This window comes from Cryptomeria japonica, chromosome 1 (genome assembly GCF_030272615.1).
Source record: "Cryptomeria japonica chromosome 1, Sugi_1.0, whole genome shotgun sequence".
Classification (NCBI taxonomy): domain Eukaryota; kingdom Viridiplantae; phylum Streptophyta; class Pinopsida; order Cupressales; family Cupressaceae; genus Cryptomeria; species Cryptomeria japonica.
Window position 1 is genome coordinate 548,227,959 of NC_081405.1, and position 27,974 is coordinate 548,255,932.

Below are 27,974 nucleotides of genomic sequence, written 5' to 3' on the forward strand. Positions count from 1 at the left end.
CTAAAAACCGATTGATATCAATAGTCAAACATGTTGAGTTAGTAATTAATCTAAAATAGGGCAAGTTAGGAGAGCAAAAAGGACACCAACATGAGCTATAATGTGCGTATAATGTCTCTAATTGAGCAATTGAATTGTAAGAACATGCAAGATAACATTGAACGTGAGAAAGCATAACATCCCTATAGAACTTTTACCACATTTGTTTACTCCAATGTAAATCCACATGGTTATGTCTATTCCTATGCATTTGATCAATTTGCTTGCTTAATCGTACTACATGCAATTACTATATTATCTCAAGAACTTGAGGAAGCATGCAGTTGGCATGTTTGAATGATTATAAGCATATACTTTTTTCATAAAAATTAGATTTAGCAAGTTAAAGAATGGGCACACTATTTGTTGCACAACTGGTTTTATGTTAGCAGGTTAACAACACACAGCTGCATCACACAAAAAAATAACTGGTTAAGAATATGCATGACATATTTAAGTGTTACATCCATGGAAAAAGATTATTTTCAGATAATCCAATAAAGAAAGTGATGTTACATTAGATGGGTATTTTCAATATCAAAGAAAAAATGCCATATCATTTTTTGTATTTTATACCCATTATTTTATTGGATAACTTGACTAATTAACTTTTCCAAGACCTAATGATCATATTTCTTCCTTAAAAATCAGAACTCTTATTAGAATTTTTTTTATTTTTTTCCTTGCCAACTAAATTCAATGTGGAATATTATTTTTAATGTTTCCAAAAAAGTATACCTCGTGTTCAATGAGGTAGAGCAACAAATGTACAAAGTTTGTGGCTTCATAATGAATTTTTTTTTGAAAGCATCTAGCTATGAATTGCCAGTTGCTAATAGCTATAAATATGTCTCATGGATTTTATATTTGTTGAGCTTGGAAATGTTCAGTTTTTAAATTTGAAGTATTATTCGAGAAATCTTCACTAAGATGTACAGACTTTGATAGTTTTAAAATATGTTGTTTGTGAAATTTTTAACAATCTAAATATGTCACAACACTTAAATCTCCCAAGCATATGAAATAAAAAGACTAGTTGCTAACATAAGAATTAAATGAATGAAAAAATAAATAATTAATATCTATGAATAAATTAGGACAAAATTGGATAATTTTGAAAGGCTGAATGCTAACATATTTTTATTAAGGCCCTCTTGACAAAGATGGAATTTCTTTTAGAGGCATGTCAGCAATTTTGTATCCTTAAAAACAGAAGATGGAGGTTATGATCAATCCACATGATTAATAATAATAGTAACAACAAAATACAAAATGTGGTTGCATGTCCAAGCTAAATTATACCCAAAAAAATCATTGCTCAAGATATAAGAGAAAAATATTACCCTAATGCAACAAGGATTGAATGTGTTTAATTTCTTTTGGAACTGAAGCAGTAAGGACCTGCATTCAAAGTCCAAATTTAGAGATTAAACACCTAACAAGCATAATACTGAAAAGAATAATAATAGTTGAAACTGGGAAATACAAAATCAAACAAAAAGCCTTTCTTCTGTAAACTATCCAAGCTTTAAAAACCTATTCTTAAAGAGAAATTTCTTAAATGTAATCCAGGTGAGAATTATTACATTCGTTGTATCATTATGCTTGGAAAACCCGTGATTAATCCTGAGTAATCATTGCTCAATCCATTTGTTTTTCCTTCATTTTTCAAAAAGTGGCATACACACACACACACATTTTTACACCTATTCAAAGCAAATAGGTACTCTATATTTCTGGTGTACGGTATTTTAAAATTTCTTTAAGTTTGAGTTTGAATGGATTTCTTATACAAGTTAGATTTTTAACCATAATTAAGATTTTTCTTTTAATTATACTCTAACAAAAATTTTCCTTTAGTTTATACCGTTAAGAAAGTTAGGTAAAAAACTGGACTGTAAATAGTATTTTACACTTATGACAAAATGATCTACCATTTTAGTGCCAGATATATTTTTAAAATAAACCCTCTTAGGGGAAAATAATATAGATTTTTGAAAAGGTACTAATCATTTTTTACAATTGACATTTTTATAACATATAAGGTCCTTTTTTTAATTTATAATTACATAACTTTTTTATTTTATTTTATTTTGTGTTTTTACAACTAGAACGTTGGTTTTTAGTTCCCAAGGTTTTTCTGTTATAAACCCAGTAAAGTTAAACCATTTACTCTTTTACAACACCATGTCTAGGCTTTATAAATGCAAAGCCCCTAACTCTTTGCTTAAGGTAGACTTCTTTGAGAAGAGAGATTATGTCAACAAATGTTGGTCTAAAGTTTCAGCACACAATCTAACCACAAAAAGAGCAGAGAAAAAAGAAAGAAATACCAATGTCCATGGATGATCAAAAGTAGGTCAATGGGACTCAAGGGTACATCCAATTACAATGGAAAGTTCTATGAAAAGAAAACTATGGAGGCCCACAAAGAGGAAAAACAAAAAACAAAAATATGAATGCCGTTGGGGACCACCAACACATATGTTCAAGAAACCAATACAAACAACCAACGAGGGGGAACAAGAACCCTAAAGAGCGTAAGCTGAGGAGCACTTGAGACATAGGAAAGTCATGAGTATCACAGTTGGATCCAAAATGGAGGAGTCACCAGTGCAATTGTTGATCATTGTGAAATGACAAATAATAGATTTTATAATGCTCATTGTCGAGTGCCTAAAAGGCTGGGAGGGCCAAGTTATGGGATTCTAAGAGGAAGAAAGATGAAACATTGTCTCACAGGTCTATCTGCATCTATATGTGAAACAGTGGTATCTAAAGGCCATTTGGAGCCACTAGTCTCCTAAGTAGATTGGGAGGAGGTAATCAACCTAGGGGATCTAGGATACCTAGAGATCCCTTGCAAAGCCTCTCATAGATAAAGGGCCAGATATTGCTGGTCCGCATAACTAAAGAAAGTAAAAAGAGTGTTGCCTAAGTCCCTATAGAGGCAATAGTATCTCCCTCAGATCTCATAGTAAATAGGGTATTTAAAAAATGAAGAGCTCCTTAATCTCCAACTCTTATAGGGAGTAAATATCATAGGGCTAGTCTTGGTGAAGAATATGGTGATTCATCTCAACTGTAGATGGTGGGAACACACCCTTAGTTAGGCAAGGGGAAATCTCAAGCCATGTGACCAATGAGGATGACATAAGATAGCATCTCCCACTTGTAAGAAATGCTCAACGTAAAAAGAAAGCTTTGGGCTGAGTGGCAGAGGAAGGGAGGTCTAGGTCACCTAGGCATGTTGTCTATAAATGTCTTCTCTAGCAGCTCTAATGGTGGTCTCCTTTAAAGAAAGAAGTCGAGCAAGAGTGTCCAAGGAATAAATGAAAGGAGATAGTCAAAAGTTATGACCCCGCGAAGTCCCTACATCATTCTCCTCTGGTTGAAAAGAACGCAGCTCCTGCAAGTGGGTGTCCTCAAATTGCTGCCACTGACCTTGATCCAACTGCTTCTATTCCCACTCTGTAATCGATGTGCTCTCTGCTGGTGCTAATCCATCCCATTGTACCAAGTATCTATGGTATTCTCCTTGTCGAGTGCGAATAGTCTTCTTGTCGAGAATCTGTGCAATCTTCTCCCTTTTCTTACTAGGGAGTGTCTACCGCCAATCTACTTCCTCCTCACTGCCAACATCATGAATGTCACCATGAAATGTGTATAGATCAGAAATATTAAATACAGGAGAGATATCAAGATCAGGTGGTAAATCGACTTGATAAGCATTGCCATTGATCTTCTTGAGAACCCTGCAAGGACCAACTTTCTTATATTTTAACTTGTGGTATGTGCCTATAGGAAACCTCTCTTTCCGCAGATAAACCATCACTAAATCACCTTCCTTAAAGACTTGATGTCGTCGACCAACATCTACTATAGATTTGTACTTCGCATTACTTTCCTACAACTTCTGTCTCACCCCTTCCTGCAATTGGTGAAGGTGTTCTGCAAATGCTACTGCATCATCACTAATTCTTTCGCCAAGGGGCAACTACACCAAATCTAGAACACCCTTAGGATTCCTACCATAAACAATTTGAAATGGGGATTTACCTGTAGATCTGTTCATTGAGCTATTGTAAGCAAACTCTACTTGGGGCAATTAACCATCAAGGTAATTGCCACAACTATACCCATCAAGGTGACGAACCTTCAAACTATGCCACAATTGAGAGTGGCAATTACCAACACCATCAATGACAACACACTTGGCCATAAACCACCACCCAAAGTTAACCAAGCCATTGGTCCTATTTTGTTGATGGTGATCATCAGGAGGAAGTCGTTCGTCATTGAGATAGAGATAATGGGGAGGAAGCTAACAAATTCCATCGTCGACAATGGCCCAAGAGTCAATGTGTTGCAGGAGGAAACTTGTAAATGCCTCAAAAGACCAACACTCTGGCCGCCCACCTTCAACTTGGTAGGTGCTGACCAAAATGGAATCAAACCATTGGCGACATTGATGGTGCAAAATGTAACAATTGGGACACAACAATTTCTCTTGGACTTTGTCATCATCCCGTTGCAGAAGGCGTATGAAGCACTCCTTGGGAGGGGATGGCTAATTGTTGCCAAGGCAGATCACAATTGGCAACAGGACACATGCTCTTGATCGAGAGTAAAGGAAGTCCATCATCGACCTAAGAAATCAGGGGGTGAGAAATGAGTTGACATCCTTTGAATTAGAGTCAGAAGACAAAGAGTCAAGTATGGACGAAGCAAAGAAATGCATGAAACCCAAGGATGAAGAGTTGCTCAAGTTGGAAGATTGTTCTAAAGATGATAGGAGTTCCCTGAATGGATTATTTCACTAGCAAATGGAGGACTATGAGGTTTTTCCATCAACATGTAATTTCCTTGAAGCTACAACTCTTGATGAAGAGCAACCAATGAAAGTATGTAAAGTTATGGATGATACATTTGACAGTACAAAGAGCTAAATATGTAATTGTCAAGGGAAATCAACTTCATTGGAAATTTACTGGAAAAGCAAGAGGGAATTAAGAGGGATGGACAATAGAAAGCAAAAAATAATGGAATCAGTAAAAATTATCAAATTTAAAGGGGAGCTAGCGAGTGAGAAAAATAATGCACATTGTGTACAACAAGTTCTTCATACGAAAATATCACTGTCAAGGGAGCCTACTGTTCTTTTTGTAACGCCTCCATTTTCTACAATCTACTGTATAGCCTAAGGTATGTTATCCCGTACCGACTCCATAGTTGCAAAGATGGTTTCCATGGAATATTGTGAGGCATTATGTATTGTTCACGTGGCATAGGGAGTACTTTCCAAACCATACGATAGCATCTTAAGTCCGTACAACTTTTGCTCATCACTATACAACACCCCAGGTGCGAAAGTGTCATTTCACATTTTGTATCATACGACGACATTGTCTTGCTCACGTGCAGTCTCCATTTCCTATTGTATGACATGTTAAGTTGCCCACTGTACGACAATCCTTTGTGCTTTTTGTATGACACCTTGATGCTCCTTCCATATGACTCAGTAGTACTATATGACACTACTTGGCATGTTCTCATGTACAAAACATTTTTGCAAGTTCTTCCATACGACATTATTTCTCATGGCATTCAACTTGTACAACATTTTGGCCTCATACAACATCTTGGCCATCATTCTATATGGCATCCTCACTATTTGATACAACTTGAGCCATTTCTTTGCACTGTACGACAATTGCTAGTTGGTGGTACCATATGGCAGTTGTTGTTGATAGCACTGTACAATGGTCCTTGGCCGTACAACAAACCCCTAATGCTCTCGTACGACATTCACATCCTCCATCTATAAGGTATTCTTTGTAATGTCCCCGATTTTAGCCTTTTGGCTAAAAGGAGGTATAAGTATAAAGTCATTAAATAAATTAAAAATTAAAAAGTGACTTTATCTTTAATTAATTTAATTAAAAGTGACTAAAGTATAAAAATTAAAAATAATTAAAAGTCAATTAAATAATATAAAATAAATAAAGTGTACCTACCCTCTTCTAGAAGCCTCTCATGATGGGTTATGGGAAAGATAAATAGAAGAGGATGATTGAGGTGAAGGTAGATTGGAGATTGTTTGGATATGATGAAAAAAACTGATGCATGGTGGCATTAGTTGAATCTCTGAGGACGCAAACCTTCAGCAGATTGAGGAAGGGCTGGACGAAACCCTAGTTCTTCATTTGGAGTAGGTTCGTGATGGAATCTACATTGGTGCTTAGCTTGTGAAGTCTTCTCTTGCAGATAAATTTGCAGCTGTGAGTGGGAGACATTGTAATCTCTCATATTGAGCCTATTGAGTTTGATTCTTTCATGGAGGTTGGGATTTATGGCGTTTTCAGACTATCACATAGAATGTCCCAATTATACCGATTCCTAATGGAGGTGATTTTGATGGAGTAAATCAGTCATAATCAGATCTGATGTCAAGTTGTAGCAGATCTCCATAACCCATGATTTGGGTCATATCACACCATTCAGTCCACAAATCATTATCTTGAAGGCAGCAGCAGCATTGGAGAAGATAGGCGATACCATTGATAGGTGCTTGGAGGACGGATTGCAGGAAGATTGGTCTAATTGCAGATCTAATAACAAACTGATTTCAGACTGCCCAAACCCACGATTTCATCAATATATCATCTTTGGAGCATCAAATTGCACCTAGGAAGAAATCGCATAATACTAGAAGGGGAGGCGATTCATTTAAGGTCAGTTTGGAGGAGAAGTGGGTGAAGAATCAAGCCCAAATGAATTCTGGAAAAAATGCACCAGTCTGAAGACAATCTTCATTTTTGTTCATAAACTCCCATAGAAGCATCGATTTGATTATCTAGCATTGGCACCCTGATTGGAGGATAAGGGCGATCATTTTGGGGTGAAAGTCTGAGGTGATACCAGCTGTCATTCACTGTGATCTCAGACTGTACATTGCAGCAGTAAGGGCAATGTTTGAAGAGGTTCGATTTTGTTTTTTGGAGAGTCTTTGGCATCATACCTTGCTTGCTCCATTAAGGCGTCTTGGTCAGGTTCTTTACAAAAGCTTTCATTGTAAATTCTCAGTGTGAATGCATAAGAATGGTTGCAGTCCTTGAGTCTTCAGAAATCTGAAAGTTGTTCATTTATGACAGTCCATGTATTGTTCATTAGCTGCCTATTTCATGTTCCTAGACTGTCAATGTAATGCTAATTTGACCATCATATGAATTATCAAAAGAGAAGTTGGGTTTGCATCTCATTACACTTTCTTTCTGAGGATGCATCACAAGTATTTGTTAAAATGCCATTTGCTGTTATAACTTGATTTGACATTGAGTTTGGAAATTAATCATAGGAGACAAGTTGAAATTCATAACAAACCAGCCCAAATTAAGTCAATGACACATGAAATGGGTGCAGTATTTGCATAATTTTACGTGTTATCAAACACCAAAAAGGACAAGCCAATAAGGTAGCAAATGCTTTAAGTAAGAGAACTTTGCTCATAAGAGAAATTTAGATAATAAGTACAGGAATATAGCCTCTTAAGGAGTTGTACAAATTTGGATTTCCAAGAAGCCTAGAGGTGTGTGTTGGTGTTGGAAATAAGCCACACCCGGACCGACGATAGACTGGTTCAAGAGGGGCCAGTAGCTCAGTGGTAGAGCACTCCAGCAGCATATGGAAGGTCCTAGGTTCGAGTCCTAGCTGGTCCATGTCTCAACATGGTATCAAAGCTAGGTCCAAGCTAGGAGCCCCAAGCACACGAGAGGTGTGGCTTAAGGGGTGGTGTTGGTGTTGGAAATAAGCCACACCCGGACCGACAATAGATTGGTCCAAGAGGGGCCAGTAGCTCAGTGGTAGAACACTCCAGCAGCATATGGAAGGTCCTAGGTTGGAGTCCTAGCTGGTCCATGTCTCAACAGTGTGTAAACAACGAGGTTGCAAGGAGACAAGTGTCTAACCCTTTGGGATGCATATCGAGCACTAGGATGCATTTCCGGTATTGGAAATGCAAGAAGAGATGTCCCTACTTGTAGAAAATGTCCTACTACTGTCTCTTGCAGTTTCCAAAAAAAAAAAAATTTGAAAAAAACCTTCACAAAAAGGAAAAGGCATTGCACAAGGCCAGTTTGTAGGGTTTAGAGTCGATAAGATGTTGCATAAGAATAAATTTGTGCCATTTTGCAAGTTTACAAGCTAAGTCACAGGATACGGCGATTTTCATGGATGAAGTTCGAATTTAATCGAATTTCAAACTTCTATAAAAAAATCGAATTAAATCGAATTTCCTTTATAAAGCACTGCTATCCGCCTCTAAACACAACTCAATTGGTCGTGGGTATTCTTTGTATATGCTTTGTATCTATTGGGTCATGGGTGTCTGCAACTACTGGGTCGCCCTCGGATTTTCTCCAACAAGGGTCACTATTCTGATAATTTATTAGAAGTATACATATATTTAAAAATAAACAAAATTATAGAAGGCGAATTTTATCCGAATTTTTTTTCGAATTTTTCCCTTGTCGAATTTCATCCAAATTTCATGGTTGTCGAATTCGAACCTTGTGACTTAGTTTACAAGTATAATTTTACTAAAAAATTGCTTGTACTTACTACTACTAATCTAGGTCCTTCTCTATCTCAAGCCTTTTGTCCTTCAAGGCTTGTATTTCACTGTGAATTGCATGTATGTGTATCCCAAACACACATTTATTGCAAAAAAAATTAATGCATGAAGTTTTAAACTTTTATGTTAATGCTAAACTATTTCAAGGCTTTTGTCCTTCTCCGCCTGCAAGTCGTTTGCCTCAAATTTAAAGATGTAACCTACAATGAGTAGTCACATATAAGTTTATTGAACCTTTATTTGTAGATGATATTGGAACAAGGATAAGAGCATCCATTCAGCCAATTATATTAGTTTAGTTTTGAATTCTAACAGTATTATGGGTAAAATTAATCAGACTTATAATGAAAACAAATATACAAGTTAAATTTTAGCTGATTTAACAAGATACTCTAATACATTCAGGAAAATTTCAAGAAACAATGCTCTAAATGTGATGTCCCCAAACAAGACCCCGTCCACTATTGTTAATATTAAGAAAGCTCCTTGTATTATCTTTATAAGTAAGGATAGCTTACAATACATGAATAAAGCTGATAAAAGACTAGCTACAGCATGTATGTCTGCAACATAATGGGTTGATTTCTACATGTATGTAAGCATGAACACTAATGCCTATGTGAATGGCATGTATGGTGAATATTAAAAGTTTTGTAGTGATTGGTATGTGGGAAAATTGTCATTGATGAAAAAGAAGGTGGAGTCGAGAGAATATAGAAGAGATACATCAACAAGATCACGAAATATATAAAGCCACGATGACCCAGTAAATTGTTACAAGTGGAGCATTTAGAGCTCGTTTCTATACTTAGCTATATCAAAAGAAAGATTAAACACATGATAAGGATAAATATATGAAATACATTTATTACGAGCAAGGGTGAAACAATATTTCAGTAGCAAATAATCTCTATGAAAACTCCTTGATACATACTGGAACGCACAAGTGAAAGTTAGCATTATTCAAGACACACAGTCTAGAGAATGAAGAGAGATGGCTAAAAGAACTCAAAGATCACAAAAATAAGCAACGATTATAATTCAATAAAGTTAATGAACATATATATTCTATGAAAGAACAACAAATATACCTTACGCAGAAGTATAGTTGCACTGTTAAGAGTAATGATTAAGCTATATGAGGAACACAATGACTTCAAGGGAAAAAACACAGAATCGATGATACAAGTCAGCGATATCAAAGCCAAAAGGCCGATTGACAAGGAGTCGAATTACACCATCAGTTGACAAGCCAGCAATCGTGATCAAAGATATATTGGGCACTATACAGGGATTCCTCGGTGGTTGTATACATCAATCCAAGAGGACAGTGATCATATAATACAGCGAACCAGATTATACTCTTAAGTATATAAAAAAGGCATCGGTTTGAGGACATGAAGAACTCTTATGTGCATCACCGCTATAACATCCATCAAACAATTAGCCATTCCTGATATTACCAAAGAGTAATATATCGCTGGCCAAGAATCATTTAGGCAATGGAGCGATAGGGGATAGCAAAATGATTCAGATAAATTATTAACGAATGAAGAGTCAGCATTTAGTCAACAACGATTAAAAGTTACAAGGCTGTGAATATCGATTTAAGGAAGAAGATAGACTAATTGACTGAGCAATGGATTAACTATGTAGCAATTAGAAGATAAAGAGTCAAGACTAAACGATTATAATAATGGCAATCAAACAAAGGATGACCAATAATCATGAATCCACCTAAGCAGCGATTATGTTAACAATGATAAGGATGTTAATAACTCAGAAATCTACAGAAGCTATCGTAATTAGCAAACAATATATTAAACTATCTCAGTGACTACAAGATCAATGGTTATGCCTTAAGATGAAAGCGGTTGGAAAGAGATTATGATTAGAAGACTAATCGGTAGTCCTCAGATAACAAACCAATTGTTATAGAGAAATGTTTGGGAAGGGATGTGTCTCAGCGCTCATGAAGAGGTATAATCTCTTGGGTATTGCAAGGTATATAAGGAGTTCAAACTCATTCAATCGAGGGAGGAATACGAACAGACATATGAACATGAACAGACAGATTTGAAAGTAGTATATGCATATCTAAAAGGAATAGATCTGAAGTGGTTGTATCAGTTTGGTACAGAGCATTACAAGATGGTCATTCATAAAGCGTTCTGTATGAAGAATTGACAAGGAAGATATATGCAAATATATCTGGAGAATTATGCAGTATTGATGCTGAGTTAAAGGAGGAGCTTTTGCAGTTATAAAGGAAAGACATTGGGCAAATATAGAAGAAGAGAAATGATAGCATTAATTGGGAAGATAAGTTCTATCTTCCAAACTATTCTTAAAATTTTAAGTTAAATATCACAATAAAATGACATCAGTTTGGGTAAATCTTATATTACAATTCTCACCTTAAGATGGATTTGTTGTCTCAAGATTAAATTAAGGAAATCTCCATTAGGGGACATTACACTAAAACAAATTAGTAATAGTAATTACAAAGAATTCAGCATTGCATCTAAAAAACAACAAATATCTGTAAAATTAGAATTGGTTTTTAAGTCTATAATTCTACTAATATGTTGCATCTTGCTGCCAAACTGTAATGTCCCCTCTTAGCTTGTTCCTGTTTTTGATGGTTTAGCCTATTATTTTGGCTCTTGTAGGCTAAAGCAGATGGTTAGAGGGTCCCAGTGGGCAGTTGGTGGAGCATTCTCTTCTCCGGAACTCAGTTTGGTTAAATCATGTTCAATTTACATTCAATATGCAAGTTATATTCTATTATCTAATTTTGTTGTATTTATTATTGTCTTACTGTATATATCTAACTATCTTCTTGCTTGTGGCAGATGAGAGAGGAGCATTTAATATTTTTCTATTTCCTTATCTCACGAATGCCACTCAATATAAGTATATAACAAATGGGACACGGTCAAGCAATGCCTAGAACATATAGCACTCCTCTAAGTTGTAATGATACACCTGACTTTAGTTTGATGGTGCAGTTTCCAACTCCTTTGACAGGGTGTGTGGAGTCATCTCCGATGGTTACCTCTTCATCATTCTCCTCTCTCATGAAGTCTAGTACTTCTCTGAATCTTGTGATGTGTCTGGATGAGCCACTGTCGATCACCCAGGAGTTCACTTTGTTTGATGTTTGATGTGTGAGTGCTGAATACAGTACATACTTCTCGGAGTCCTCTTCCCTTTTCGATTTTCATGTTTTGGCAAATGTGGCTTGTTTAGTTCTTTTTGGAAATTTGGCAACATAGTGCCCAAATTTGTCACATCTGTAACACTGAATTTGAGAGAGGTCCTTCTTGAAAGAGTTCTTGCTGTGACGACCTTTTCTCTTCCCGAATTACTTCTTCTTGCCCTTTTTGTCTGAGCTTGTAGTTAGAACTTGAAGATTGTAATGTCCCCTTTTTAGCGCAACATGATATGGGGTGTCGTTAGCCTATTCTGACACGGTCCCGAAGGCTAACAAGGACATTGATGGGATCCTGAGGTGTTTTGGCCTAGGTGTTTTCGATTTCAGGCCAATCGGTGCTGCTCTGACAGGGTTTCTAGACACTTACTATTTATAGTAAGTTAGTCTCCAAGCAGTGACTTGAAATTTTTAGTGTTTCCCTGGTTGGCATAATTATCAGTAAAAAAATATTTGAAGGCGACAATGATTTAAAGGGATTATCAACAATGTTTTAATATTTAACGATAAAGTGTAAAGTTAAATTAAATATTTAACTTTATCGTTATATTATAAGGTTGGGAATATAAAGTAATGTTTAAAGTATTAAAAGTTCCCTTTAATGTGTACATTGTGGGAAATAATATTTTATTCTAAAATGTATTATCCCACATTTAGGAAATGAAGTGTTTGCATCCAGAAAAAAGATATAAATGGAGGTTGAGAGCTCTCTTTTGGGATAGGCTGGGATGAAATTAATGTTATGCTGTTGGATTTCGTAGAGATCTGATTATTGGGCTTGGAGGACGGAATCCCTCTTTGCTAGCATTCTCTTCGCTGTTGAAAGACACAGTCAGGAGGATTAATGGTGTTTTCATTCAGGAAACACATTGGGCTTCATTTGGTGCTCTCGCATGATGTTTTAACAGGGATTTGAAAGTGCAGATTTGAAGATATTGATTTTGCTACAGTACCGCGTGAATAGTGTTTTGCTACAATGCGCGTGAATAGTGTTTTGCTACAGTGCCGCGTGAATAGTAAAAATGCTACAATGCCATGAATAGTGCAGCTACAGTGTGTGAACAGTGTTTTCAGCAGGTTCTATACTTGTGGAGTTCAGGTTTGAATTTGTTTATTATCATATGGTCTGTAATATTCTTCAAATCTGATTTGTATGCTTGGAGTTGGAATTAAATAAATACCATCAGCATTAATCTTCTTGTTTTTGGTATTTGATATGTCTGGTTGTTTTTATATTGAATAAACTTTGAAAGCTTTACAATAAATATCAATTTATCCTATTGCAAATCAAGAACCAAAAAATCCAGTAGTCAGCTTGCAAGCCAACTATTTGACAAAATTACACTAAGTAAAAAGGACATAAATTTAGTACCGAACAGGGGGTGCCCATTACAGTGGTATCAGAGCTATAAGTCCTGCCATCCTGTGGAGATCTTACAGAGACTTTGGAACAGCTGGATAGAGGGAAAAGTGTTTGACAAAATATCAAAACACTAAAATCAGAAATTAATGAATTAAAAAACATGCTAAGCATGTATGTTTAAGCATGCAACAGGGGCCTTATAACTTCCGCCATACCAAAGCAAGACAAAACAGAAATTTGAACTCACAGAGCGAGCAGTCTAGTTCATCCGTGCAGGTGGACATAGAATCCAGTCATACAGACATAGAGGAGATATTCTTTGATCAGGACAGCAGTATGGGTGACCGAGATGATAGGAATACCGGTCCAAATCAGGGAGAGGTAATGTTCAGACAGTTACTGGGTACATTAGAGCAAGGGCAGCGTATGCAGCAAGAGAAAAATAGGCGAATGGACATGATGTTGCAGCTTATGGCTAGACAGATGGGCATCAATATTAATCCAGGTGATGCCAACAATGGAAACAATAACAATGGGGGAAACGATAACAATAGGGGCGATGATAATAATGGAGGCCGAGGCAACAACAATGGCCCTGAGAATAATATTAATGGTAATAATGGACATGGTAACAATGGGAATGAGGCGGATAACTTTAGACACGTTGCACGCCCAGCTCGAACAGCGAGCTCGAGACCTCTTCTACCCACCTTCCCACCTAGGGATCCGGTTCAACCAGTGAACGAACCGCAGATTACTGAGTTACAGGGTCAGTTCAGGAGGGACTGGGAGGCCAGTGGACCCGAGTTTCAGGCAGATATTTCCCTCAGGGATTATATGGACTTGAGGATGAGACATATGCCTAGAGCAGGAGGGAGGAATCAGAATTTTGAGCTGAGAAAGAAAGTTGGAAAACTTTCCTTGCCTTATTATGATGCTTCAGGGAAGATGACCGCACGAGCTTGGGTGCAGAAGGTAGATACATACTTGCAGCTAAATCCTATGCCTGAGGATGAGGCTATCAAGTATGCGGCTATGCATTTGGACGGCGTTGCGCATGAATGGTGGCATCATGGCATGGTGACTCTGGGGCATAATCAGATTACATCCTATGAGGAATTCACAGAAAGATTGATTGAGAGATTTGACACTAGGGATCCCGAGTTACATTTCAAGGAGCTAGCACAGTTAAAACAGTCAGGTTCAGTGGATGCTTACATCGCCGAGTTTCAGCGTTTGTCTGTACTTGTTACTGATATCTCTCCTAGGAGATTCGTGGTGTTATTTTGTGATGGGCTTGCTGATCCATTACGTGGTTGGGTGAAGGGACATGATCCACTCACCTTAGCAGAAGCAACTAAAAAGGCACGAGATTTAGCCCCTTCGGTATACAAAGGAAAATACCATTCAACAGATTCTTCCTACCGCAAGGACAAAGACAAAAAACCATTTCAAAAAGAGTATAACAAACCCAAAGAAGGATCAAAAGGACTAGACAGTGAAACCTTGAATGAACTTCGAAAGAAGAAACTGTGCTTCCAGTGTAGAGAGCCTTGGGACTTATCTCATAAATGCCCTCTCAAGGCTAAGGCAAATCAAATGGAGTATTTTTCAGCAGAGGAGTCAGAGTCAGAGGGGGAGGATCAGCACTCCGATTCAGATGAGGGTAACACGATAGAGGAGAGCAGCATTCCTAAGGATGATAGATCGTTGGCACGCTTGACAGGGGCCCAAAAGGCAATCACATTTAAGGTCAGGGGTACTATCCAGGGGCAGAAAGTGATATCTCTCATTGACACTGGGGCTACACATAACTTTATAGATACACAGTTGGTAGCGAGGAGAGGTTTACAGACAGAGGAGCATGATGGTTTTAGGGTCATGGTGGCTAATGGCCAAAAGCTATTATGTACTCAGAAGGTTTCAAATCTTCACATTAGATTTGGAGATGGCTATGAGTTGGAGGATGATTTCTACGTTGTGGACATGGGAGATTACGACGTCATCCTTGGTATGACATGGATGGCATCGTTGGTTGAGTTCACTTTCAACCTAGCGAAGTTGGAAATGAGGTTTCAGCATGAGAGTAGGACTGTTGTTCTCAGGGGACTTTCAAATGGGAGTTGCAAGGTAGTCTCTTTGAAGAGAATGGAGAGACTTTTTCGACATAATGACATAGAGTGGGCAACAGAGTGCTTAGTTATGCCAACTTCACCGGAGCCTCGGGTGAAGAGTCATCCACCAGATATACAGGAGATTCTTGACAGGCATGCCAAGGTATTCAGTGATATTCCTCACGGGGTTCCTCCTGACAGGGGTGCAGAGCATGTTATTGAGCTCGAGGAGGGAGCCAAACCAATGATGATCACTCCCTATCGTCATCCTAAGAAACATAAAGATGAGATAGAGAAGGCAATTAAGGAGTTGTTGGACATGGGGCACATCAGGCCTAGCAAAAGCCCCTTTGCTTCAGCTGTAGTTTTGGTAAAGAAGAAGGATGGGACAATGCGCATGTGCATTGATTACAGGGCACTGAATAAGAAAACAATTAAAAACAGGTATCCCATTCCTAGGATTGATGAGCTGATTGATGAGTTGCATGGGGCATGCTTCTTCACCAAAATTGATTTGCGATCCGGATACCATCAGATCAGGATGAGAGTAGAGGACATTGAGAAAACAGCCTTCCGATGTCACTATGGCCACTTTGAGTTTATGGTTATGCCATTTGGACTAACCAATGCACCCGCTACATTTCAGAGTTGTATGAACCAGGTATTCAGGGAGCAGTTGAGGAGATTTGTCTTGATCTTCTTTGATGACATCTTGGTCTTCAGTAAGACCTAGGAGGAACATTCACAACATTTGGAGGAGGTATTATCTATCCTAGAGAGAGAGTCTTTATATGTCAAGGAGTCTAAGTGTTTGTTTGGTATGACAAAATTACTATACCTTGGGCATATTATTAGTGCGGATGGAGTTCGAGTAGACCCTGAAAAGATTAGAGCTATAGTTGATTGGCCTACTCCTACGAACCTCACACAGCTTAAGGGATTCTTTGGTCTTTGCGGATTCTACAGAAGGTTTGTTAAGGGTTTTTCACAGACGGCAGCGCCTTTGACAAATCTCACCAAGAAGGGGGCCTTCGTGTGGACAGGGGCAGCACAGAGGTGTTTTGAGCATTTCAAGCAAGTAATGTCTTCATGTCCAGTTCTAGCTCTACCAGATTTCACGAAGCCTTTTGAGCTTCATTGTGATGCATCGGGTGATGGGATTGGAGCAGTATTGATGCAGGAGAAGCATCCCATTGCATTCGAGAGTAGGAAGCTCCGGGGAGTTGAAAGGAGTTATTCTGTCTATGACCGGGAGATGTTGGCCATAATGCATGCATTGGCCAAATTCCGATCATATTTGGTAGGTGGGCGTTTTGTGATCAAAACTGATCACAACAGTATTAAATACTTCATGAACCAGCGTGATCTTAATGACCGGCAACAGAAATGGGTTACTAAATTGCAGGCTTATGACTTTGACATAGAGTTTGTCAAAGGTAAGAAAAACGTGGTGGCTGATGCCTTATCTCGGAGACCTCACTTATGTGCTCTGGCAGAGATTTCAGGAGATTGGAGAGATCAGATTATAGCAGAGTATGTCGGAGATGCTTGGGCTTCTGGATTGATTTCAGGTACTATACAGGATGATCGCTATGAGGTGATAGATGGATTGATCAGAGTTCAGGATAGGGTTTATTTGATTCCGTCATCACATTTGAGAGAGGTGATACTAAAGGCATTTCATGATGCACCCACAGCTGGGCATCCGGGGATCTTCAAGACATACAGGCAGATCCGAGAGCGGTTCTCATGGAGAGGGCTCAAGGATGATGTTCAGAGGTATGTCAGGGAGTGTGCGGTTTGTCAACAAAATAAGGGAGAGCACACATTTCCTGCAGGTTTATTGCAGCCCTTGCCCATTCCTGATAGGAAATGGGAAAGTATTTCGATGGACTTCATCACTGGGTTACCACGAGTGCAGGGAAGGGATTGCATCTATGTGGTGGTGGACCGCTTGACGAAGTTCGCTCACTTCTTTGCTATTCCGTCCATTTACACAGCAGCACAGGTGGCAGATCTTTTCTTTAGAGAGATATTCAGGTTACATGGGTTGCCCAGATTCATTGTCAGTGATCGGGATAGTAAGTTTATGAGTGTTTTTTGGCAGGAGTTGTTTAGGTTGTGTGGTACAGATCTTACACCTAGCACTAGTTATCATCCGCAGACAGATGGGCAAACAGAGATTGTGAATAAATGGGTGGAGGGATATTTGAGGAACTATGTAACTGCACAACAAAAAGCTTAGGTCAGATGGTTGCATATGGGAGAGTATTGTTATAACACCACTTATCATATGTCCATCAGGATGACTCCTTTCATGGCACTCTATGGTTATGATGCACCTAGCTTCATGGATTTAGTTTTGGGGGACAGCAGAGTGCCCAAAGCCAAAAACTTATTGCAGGATAGTCAGGACATCCTGAAAGTGCTCAAGGAGAATATACAGCAGGCCCAGAATCAACAGAAATTGTACGCTGATCAGCACCGAATAGAGCGCAGTTTCGAGGTAGGGGATATGGTTTACTTGAGGCTACAACCATATAGACAGTCATCACTCAAGAAGAGCGGAGCTGAAAAGTTGAAGCCTAGATTTTATGGTCCCTACAGGGTGATTCGCAGAGTGGGTGAAGTCACCTATGAGCTTGAGCTTCCAGAGGGCAGTCGGGTGCACAATGTGTTTCATGTGTCTAGGCTTAAGAAAGCCATTGGTCAGAGTGTAGTGCCTTCTGCAAATTACCCCCTTTGGATGAGGAGGGGAAGCTTGTGTTAGTACCCGAAGCTATTCTGGATATCAGGAAAAGGACACTCAGGAACAGAATCGTTAAGGAATACTTGGTGAAATGGAGAGACCTGCCAGATGAGGATGCTACATGGGAGAATGAGCAGGTATTGCAACATTCAGGATCGAATTTGCTTGAGGACAAGCAATTTCAAGGGGGGCGGACTGTAATGTCCCCTTTTTAGCGCAACATGATATGGGGTGCTGCTCTGACAGGGTTTCTAGACACTTACTATTTATAGTAAGTTAGTCTCCAAGCAGTGACTTGAAATTTTTAGTGTTTCCCTAGTTGGCATAATTATCAGTAAAAAAATATTTGAAAGCGACAATGATTTAAAGACATTATCAACAATGTTTTAATATTTAACGATAAAGTGTAAAGTTAAATTAAATATTTAACTTTATTGTTATATTATAAGGTTGGGAATATAAAGTAATGTTTAAAATATTAAAAGTTCCCTTTAATGTGTACATTGTGGGAAATAATATTTTATTCTAAAATGTATTATCCCACATTTAGGAAATGAAGTGTTTGCATCCAGGAAGAAGATATAAATGGAGGTTGAGAGCTCTCTTTTGGGATAGGCTGGGATGAAATTAATGTTATGCTGTTGGATTTCGTAGAGATCTGATTATTGGGCTTGGAGGACGGAATCCCTCTTTGCTAGCATTCTCTTCGCTGTTGAAAGACACAGTCAGGAGGATTAATGGTGTTTTCATTCAGGAAACACATTGGGCTTCATTTGGTGCTCTCGCATGATGTTTTAACAGGGGTTTGAAAGTGCAGATTTGAAGATATTGATTTTGCTACAGTACCACGTGAATAGTGTTTTTGCTACAGTACCGCGTGAATAGTGTTTTGCTACAGTACCGCGTGAATAGTGTTTTGCTACAATGCCGCGTGAATAGTGTTTTGCTGCAGTGCCGCGTGAATAGTAAAAATGCTACAATGCCGTGAATAGTGCAGCTAGAGTGTGTGAACAGTGTTTTCAGCAGGTTCTATACTTGTGGAGTTCAGGTTTGAATTTGTTTATTATCATATGGTCTGTAATATTCTTCAGATCTGATTTGTATGCTTGGAGTTGGAATTAAATAAATACCATCAGCATTAATCTTCTTGTTTTTGGTATTTGATATGTCTGGTTGTTTTTATATTGAATAAACTTTGAAAGCTTTACAATAAATATCAATTTATCCAATTTATCCTATTGCAAATCAAGAACCAAAAAATCCAGTAGTCAGCTTGCAAGCCAACTATTTGACAAAATTACACTAAGTAAAAAGGACATAAATTTAGTACCGAACAGGGGGTGCCCATTACAAAGATCTTCATCTATATGCTTATGTTTGATTTCTTTCTTATTTTGCCTTGATTCCTGTTGGAGACAGTCAGCCTTTAGCCTATCGAATTTTGGAAAGTTATCCCTTGCACTGATGCCTTGGACGAACGTTTCCTATATACTAGGCAATCCACCTAAAGCAATTAGGGTTAATTCTTTGCTTTGGATCTCATATCCAAGGGTTGCTAGTTCATCCCTTAAGGTAGATATCCGCATGAAGTAGGCATTGACTGATTCTTCTTTTATCATGGTTATATGATTTATCTCTCTTTTTAGAGCCAAGGTTCTACTGGCATTAGATATCTCAAAAGCGTCTTCAAGTGCTTTGAACATGTTGAAGGCTGATTCGTGTTTCTTTATAATCGGCATAATATTGTTCCTTATCCCATCAACTATTATTTTGATAGCCTTATCATTTCCTTCTCTCCAAATTGCTTAATCAGGTTCAGTCTCAGGTTCTTTAGATTCAATCTTTACAAATGATTCAACTTTGTTATCTTTTAGTATCAATTGAATTCTAAATTTCCACGCAGAGAAGTCGTCACCTCCTGCAAGTCTGTCTTCAAATCTGATAGCGCTAGCCATTGATAGGATTGTGATGTTGAATATATATACTTGATTTGAATTTTACGTAAAATTGAACAGCCTCAGTTTCGATTTAACTATAGCTCTGATACCATGTTGAGACATGGACCAGCTTGGACTCGAACCTAGGACCTTCCATACGCTGCTAGAGTGCTCTACCACTGAGCTACTGGCCCCTCTTGGACCAGTCCATCATCAGTTCAGATGTGGCTTATTTCCAACACCAACACAAAATTGGCCTTCGTTTCTCACACTTACTATTTACAGTAAGTCAGTGGATGATTGAGAGGGACCCTTACTATTTTTAGTAAGGCATTTAGATGAACAGTGGACACGGTGGGCTACCCTATGGTGTTTACAAAATTGAGAAATAATAGTTATTATTGGAGTTATGATATTTTAATTATTATTAAAGTTATACTTTAATAATAATTAATCATAAGTGAATAATAATGATTAATATTTGAACTTCATTTATTGAAGTAAAGTCAAATATTAATACATAAGTTGGACGCCCACTTTGCACTTATTAAAAATGGCCTAGGTGAGGCATTTAATGAAATATTAAATGCTTTTTGGGAAAATCGAGCCATATTGGAGAAGTTATAAAAAGTGCCTTAATGAATTATTTGTTCATTGAACACTTGAGCATTTCAATGAAGTTTATCTGTGAGCTTGAGACCAAGGGTTTCAGCATTTCAGCATTTAAGAACGGAAACTCTTCAGTGTTTGTGCAATTCTGAGCCTATGAAATACTAGTTGAATTATTGTCAGGGGTTGGTTTCATCCAAAGGCAAAAATAAAGCACAATGGTGAAGTTTTCAGGAGTTTATTTCAAGGGTTTGAAGAGTAAATCATTCAAATAGCAGATAAATCTTGAAGGTTGGATTTATTAATTGCTGGCACACATATTCAGGGCCGTACATCTTCTCAAGGACCAGTCGTACCTTCTTCTAGGGCTGGCATGTCTTGTTAAGGTCAAAGCGCCTTGGGACTTGAGCATATTTCTTCATTGTGGAGGCATCTTCATTGTGGCTAGGTCTCCTTGGGCATCATCGATTTATAACAGCATAATACTCCAGGTTCATTACTTGCGTTTTCATTTGTCTTCAGGAATAGATCTGATCGCTGCTATCAATAGAGCTGTAGATGCACATTTTATATCAGTGACTGGAACGACCTTTGATTGTAAGCCAAGAGTCTTGGCATTGCATTTAGATCAGTTGTATATCAGCATTATACGTGGTTTGCATCCAAAGAAGGAGATACAAGGTTGCATGCCATGTGCTTGTCTAAATGTCTATTGGCTGTAAGTGTCTTTTGCTATACCTCCATGTTGGGTTGAATAGATGCATGCCAAGTGATTGATAATTTGTCAAGTAGCTGTAGTTAATATTTTCAGTCATTTATATGCATGTGAAAAGTCATAAAAATAGCTGGCATATCATTTCTATGTCATTGTTAGTCAATCTTGCATTGCTAGAAGCATTCAAAAACATCAGTTGCAGCATACAAAACCAAAACAATACAAACAGAAACACCGAACCAACAAGCATACAGGTTGCAGGCAAAGTGTTTGTTTAATCGTCTAAGGCAAAAGATCAAGGGTTTACATCAAATTTGCCAAGGCACTTCACACAAACCTAAAGTTTTTTTTATTTTTTGTTTTAGAATGTCAAGTGGGGGAAAACAAGGCTTGCACCCACTATGGAAGTATTGTGATTGTGTTACAAGGTCAAAGGGATCAAGTGGAAAAGCCACCATCACATGTAAGCTTTGTGAAATGTCATGGCAAGGTACTTACACAAGGGTGAGCACTCATTTCCTTCACATTTGTGGAAAAGGTGTTGATCATTGTCTAAATGAAATAGAATGAAATGATGTTGTAAGGGATCAAGAAAGGGTTGAAGGGAAAGTGTCTAATTTGAGCTCTCACACTTCAACAACAAGGACAACTACTGCAACTCAAAATCAAAATAGAGTTAAAAAATGGATTTATCTTCTAGAGGTGTTCATGTGACAACAAAAGATGTAGCAAAAGAATACTCTCACAAGAGACCACAGATTGGCAGCTTACACCCCATAGGAAGATTATTTGATGTGCAAGGTCAAGAAGTGGTTGATACAACGATTGCACACTTCTTTTATGCAAATAGAATACCATTTAATGTTGCTCGCTCACCTTTCTACAGAAGCGATGGTCCGTGCTATCAATAATAGACCAGCTAGGTATAAACCAATTGGGTATGAAAAACTTCACACTATTCTAACTGATAAAGAAAAAATTCAATTATAGCAACAAACTGCACCAATGAAAAAAGTGTGGTCTACAAAAGGATGCAATATTCTGATGGATGGGTGGATAGATGCTAGAAATCATAACCAGCTATGTGATAGCATTGAAGATGTGGAGGCGTCGCATGTAGTTCAACTTGTTACAAATGTTGCCCTTGTTTGTAAAGAAGAAGACATGTTGGTGCAAAATATGTACACACAAATATTTTGGACACCATGTTGTGTGCATTCGTTGAATAGTTTATTCAAAGATATTGGAAAGTTCTAGTGGACTTCAAATCTCATTCAAAAGGGCAGAAGAGTACAAATGTTCATATGTAACCATCACCACACAAGCCATTTATCGAAAACTTGCCAAGGTGGAATTTCTCAACCCTATTGATACATGGTTTACTTTTTATTTTATTCTTCTTTAGCGTTTTTGTGGAGTCAACGACGCTTTAATTCCATGGTAGTTACTGATGCATGGGCAGCTTGGAGACGATATATATCAGATATTGCAAGTGAGATGAGAAGTATGGTCCTTGATCACCATTTTTGGGCTGATATTAAATTTGTTGTAGACTTTATTAAGCCCATATGTGAGGTGATCAAATTTGTAGATTCAAACAAGCCATGTGTTTACTACTTTATCTAGTAAATTAAATGCAAGAAATAAAAATACAAATAACAATGCATACCAGACACAGTAGTAAAATATATCTTTATTTGCACATGAAATTATTACAGAGAAGAAGACCAAAGATGGTTGGCCAAGAATTACAATTAATCCAACTATACCATAGTCCCTTGGCAGTACACAACATATTTAAAGGACCTGACGATTGCCAAGAGGAACACAATTGTCAACCAACGGACACATAACTACCCAAGAGTGACAACCCACTTAATAGAAACAATTAATACATTGGCAGATAACAAATATTATCAAACATAACGATAGGCATTTTATGCCGACTATATCATCCCCCCAAAAGAAAAAGTTGTCTTCTAGACGACAAGTAAACATCAAGTAATATTCAAGAAGACTAATGACAGACTATGACTTGGATTGGATGACCCCAACTTGTAGTGTACCTGCCAAATCAAACGACAGTCTGGGGGCGACGAGAGTCTGGGGGCAGTGCCCCTAGCAAGGTCAAGGTGCAGCACCCCCATTGCCAAGCCCAAATTAAGACCTTCAAAAGCACACAAAATTCCATGGTGCACGTTTTTGTGACTTTTTAAGACACCAAATAAATTGTTGATGAAGCTAGAAATGGAGATTTTACTCCTACCACTTGCTTTTTTTGCCCTTCCCATAGGGCTTGGCCACGTACAACTCCCCTCACTTCATGTACAGCCTGAAACAAACCATGTACAATCTGAAACCTTATGTACAGGCTTGACTACCTTGATTGGTTTTCTGCGTGCAATTTAGTGTTTTTGTACAGTGTCTTCAAATTGAGTACGATATCTCCTCTGCCTCACACAGACTTGACTTCTCTATTGTCACGTGCAGCTTTGTGTATGACCTCAACCCATACATCCTCTTCTCTTGTTTGTATAGTGCGTGTACGTATGTTCTTGTGGTTACGTACGGTCTTTCATGTCCGTGTGACTTACTGTCTCCCCTTTTGTACAGCATGCAGCCTTTCCTTCCGTACAACATGTATTTTCTCTTTGTATGGCCTCCTCCCTACTTGCCCGTACGGTGTACTCCTCACATACAACCTTCTCTTGCTTTCGTACAACTTTCTCACGTACAGCTCGCCTAGTTCATCTTCTTCCATGTACAGCACTTTGTATTTGGCCCTGTATGGTCTCCTTTCTACAACTCTTATACCTAGCTTGTGTGCAGTCCTTTCCTCAACCTTGTAGGGCTCAATCGTGTATGGCTCCCCAACATTACGTTTGTCCACATGTCGGCTCACATACGGATTTCCCTTCCCTCATCCATATGGCTCACCTCCACTCCCATATGGCTTCCTCCAACTTCTTTTCACCTTCTTGTATGGCCCGACCCCAAACAATTCCCTCAAGCCTGCCCACTACATGATGTTCCAGCTTGGCTTGTGTACAGACTTTGCACTTCCTCAATTCTGTCAATTTGTAGCATGTTGTAGTCGGGGTGGAAGACTTCGTAGTCCTCCATCTACCAATCAAATAATTCGTTCAAAGAACCTATTTCATCCTCCCAACAATCTTCCAGTTCCATTACCTGTTCCACCCTCTTTCTTCCTTCCTTTGTACTCCACTCTCCATTTCCAAACTCCGAGTTTGAAGATGTTAGTTCTTCACTCACCGCTTGATTCCTCAGGCCGATGACATACTTCCTTCCCTTACTCTCGATGGACAGTGTGTTCCACTTCCAATTGTGATTTGCCTTCGTAGTGATTAACCACCTTCTCCTGAGGAGACCCTCATATGCCTTCTTCTCTAATGGGACGACGAAATTCAAAAAGAAGGGCTATGTGCCAATTGTTACCTTTTGTGCCATCAAAGTCCCTAATGGCTTAATGCCATGCTGGTTGGCACCCACCAAATTGAACTTTGGTGGCCAGAGCATAGGTTTTCCAAGGCTCTTCCAAGTTTCCTCTGATAGTACATTGAAACCTAAGCCTCCATCGATGGTGGTGTTTGTTAATTTCATTCCCATAATTTCCATCTCCACGACAGTTGGCTTCATGCCAATGCTCACTGTCAACAACATCTAGTCACCTGCTACGTCCCCTTCACATGGAAGTTTCTTCGACGGTTTCTCTTGTGGCTTGTTCTATTTGTGATGACAGGAGTTGTCATCACCGACCATGTTGGTAATTGCCATTCCTAGTTGCAGCATAGTTTGAAGAAGATCTATCACCTAGATGGGTACGATTGTCTATAACACCTTTCGAACTATGTTATTCTCTGAATCCAATCGCAATGAGGTACTTGCAATTCTATTGGAGGTTATTTGTTCCTTTGCCAACACTTGTTCTACTTCTGCTCTAGCTTCTCGGAGTCGTTCCTTCTCCATACATGGCTTCGAGTACACCACCTTCTTTGTTTGTGTTCTCATGATTGTTAGAACTGCCTTGTCCTGTTCCGCTAAATCTACCATATTAATACACTTTTGCTTCAAGCAGTCGATGTCTTCATGATTCCCTGGTCCACACCATTTGCACAATAATTGTGTTTTGTCTTTCTTATTCTGACAATCTCTCACAAAGTGTCCCCATTCACTACAATTTCAGCATTGTATGATACGACATCCTCTAGAGTCAAACTGTATTTGATTTTGCCCTCATTGATTTCCATAATCGCTTGGTGATACATTTTGTGGTTTCAATGGGATAGACTCTCCGTATGTGAAGAGTACTTGCGTACTTGTATGTAATGTCCCCACTTTAGCAGTTGACCAAGCATATGTGCGTTAGCCTAGCTCTACATGGGCCCAAAGGCTAACGAAGGGTTTAAAGGGATCCTGGAGTGTTTTGGCCTAGTCATTTCCAGTTCAGGCCAAAACGGAGTTGATTTACTTAGTTTCAGGCATACTTACTATTTTTAGTAAGTCAACAGGACACAACGGAGGCTAGTTTTGGTGATTGGATTCGATACTCCTTGGCGAGAGCTTTCCGACGAGTTATCAATCGCGCTATTCAAAGTCCGATTGCTAGTATATTTTAATGCCTGAAGTGTTATTAAAGTAACATTTAATTTAATTGTAAAATATTAAAGTGTTACTTTAATATTTATTTTATGGCGATGTGTGCAAATCAAAGGGGCATCCAAGGGAGACATAAGTGAATATTTTAATATGTTTTATATTGCACATGTTTTATCCCACATTGCTTAAGTGAGTTGGGTCGACCCTTGGAGAAAGAATAAAAGGAAGCTTTTGTGGCTTCATTCAGCATGTTGAATATGAGAAGAAATTGATGTGTGAGTTGCAGATCCGTTCTTGGCATTAGAGGACGTCTATCCTCTCTTGTGACATTCTAGACGTCATTCCCTTGGGGTTTGGCCTTTGGAATCCATTGCTATCAGCTTCATTAACAGGCAGATTGGGTGCATTCTGGGTGCATTTCCAGCTACAGGCAGCAACACTATTTGGGTGTATTTCCAGCTACGGGCCGCAACACTATTCACGCGGCACTATTCACGCAGCACTATTCATGTCATTGTAGCAGCAAGATTGGAAAACATTTGATGGAGCATTATTGTTGGAGTATTTAGTGAGTTGAAAAAATCTTCTATGTATTTGATTAATTCTGAAAATAATATCATATCAGCAATAGTTCAATTTCTAGTTGCATATTATTGTAGTTTCATTCTTGTTCATATTCTGTGATTTCAATTCCATGTAAAACAAACCAACATTTCATTTCCGGAGCCATAAGGGAATTTAAAACATTAAACGGAGAAATAAGGAGTTGGATGCAAACTATTTGATAAAATTCCTAGCAGCCGTTGGTATGGTTTTTGGGCATTCCGGGGTGTCCATTACAGTGGTATCAAAGCTTGTTTTTCCTGCCATCCTGTGAGGGTTTCATGCGTCCAGCACATCAGTATTACTTGAGGAGAAACAGGTCAAACACAAACCTACAGAATTCACCAGAGATTGAAGAGGAGGGTAACCCTTTTTCAGCACCAACCATGGGTGACAGAAATGGGGAAAGGGGAGAACCTAGCACTAGGGAGATGCTCAGTGATCTTGCTAGGGGTCAGAGGGAGCTCCAGGCTACATTGCAGCAGATGGCTATAGCATTTACACAACATTTGACGAGAGCAGATCAAGGCAATAATGCCAACCGAGGTAATAATGGTGACCAAGGTAATAATACCAATCAGGGTAATAATGCTAATCAGGGAGGTGGACAAGATAATGGAGGTAATGGAGACGCATCGGTTAACAGGGGAACCAAGACATATGCTAGAGCAGGTTCTTCTACTACGAGACCACTCATGCCACAGTTTCCTCCGAGACAGAATGACCAGAATAATGTCGGTCCTACATAGCAAGAGATTCAAAATATAATTATGGATGATTGGAGGACTCTAGCCCTGAGCTACAGGATGAGATGACATTCAGCGAATATATGGATGTTAGACTCAAGAATATGCCCATGAGAGGAAACCGACAATAGAATTATGAGATGAGGAAGAAGTTGGGAAAGTTGTCTATTCCCTACTATGATGGTACAGGGAAGGCTTCAGCACGGACATGGGTCCAGAAATTAGATACTTATTTTCAGCTTAATCCCATGCTTGAGGAGGACGCGATTAAGTATGCTGCATTGCACTTGGATGGGAGTGCACACGAGTGGTGGCACCATGGTATGGTCACATTGGGCCATAATCAGATAGACACATACGCAGAGTTCACTGAGAGGTTGATTGACAGGTTTGATACGAAGGATCCAGAACTCCATTTCAAGGAGTTAGCTCAGTTGAGACAGTGGGGTCCTATCGACAGTTACATCTCAGATTTCCAGAGACTATCAGTGTTGGTTACAGACATTACGGAGAGGAGGTTGATTGTACTGTTTGTGGATGGATTGTCAGAGCCTCTTCGTGGTTGGGTGAAGGGACATGATCCCCTCACATTGCAGAATGCCATTCGGAAGGCGAGAGATCTTGCACCTTTCGCTT

At 38.7% G+C, this 27,974-nt stretch overlaps 1 protein-coding gene across 3 annotated transcripts in view; it reads right to left on the reverse strand.

Moving 5' to 3' along the window:
* Nucleotides 1-805: 805 nt before the first annotated feature.
* Nucleotides 806-27,974, reverse strand: part of LOC131044896 (intermediate cleaving peptidase 55, mitochondrial) — a 298,348-nt gene continuing 271,179 nt past the window's right edge. For 2 of the 3 annotated variants that reach the window (XM_057978377.2, XM_057978378.2), the window contains exon 13: nucleotides 1,149-1,440. In XM_057978377.2, the coding sequence (XP_057834360.2) occupies nucleotides 1,384-1,440 (57 nt within the window). In that variant the 3' untranslated portion in view covers nucleotides 1,149-1,383. Of the gene's footprint in view, nucleotides 1,441-27,974 lie in introns of all 3 variants that reach the window. The other variant, XM_057978376.2, reaches the window with a different exon arrangement.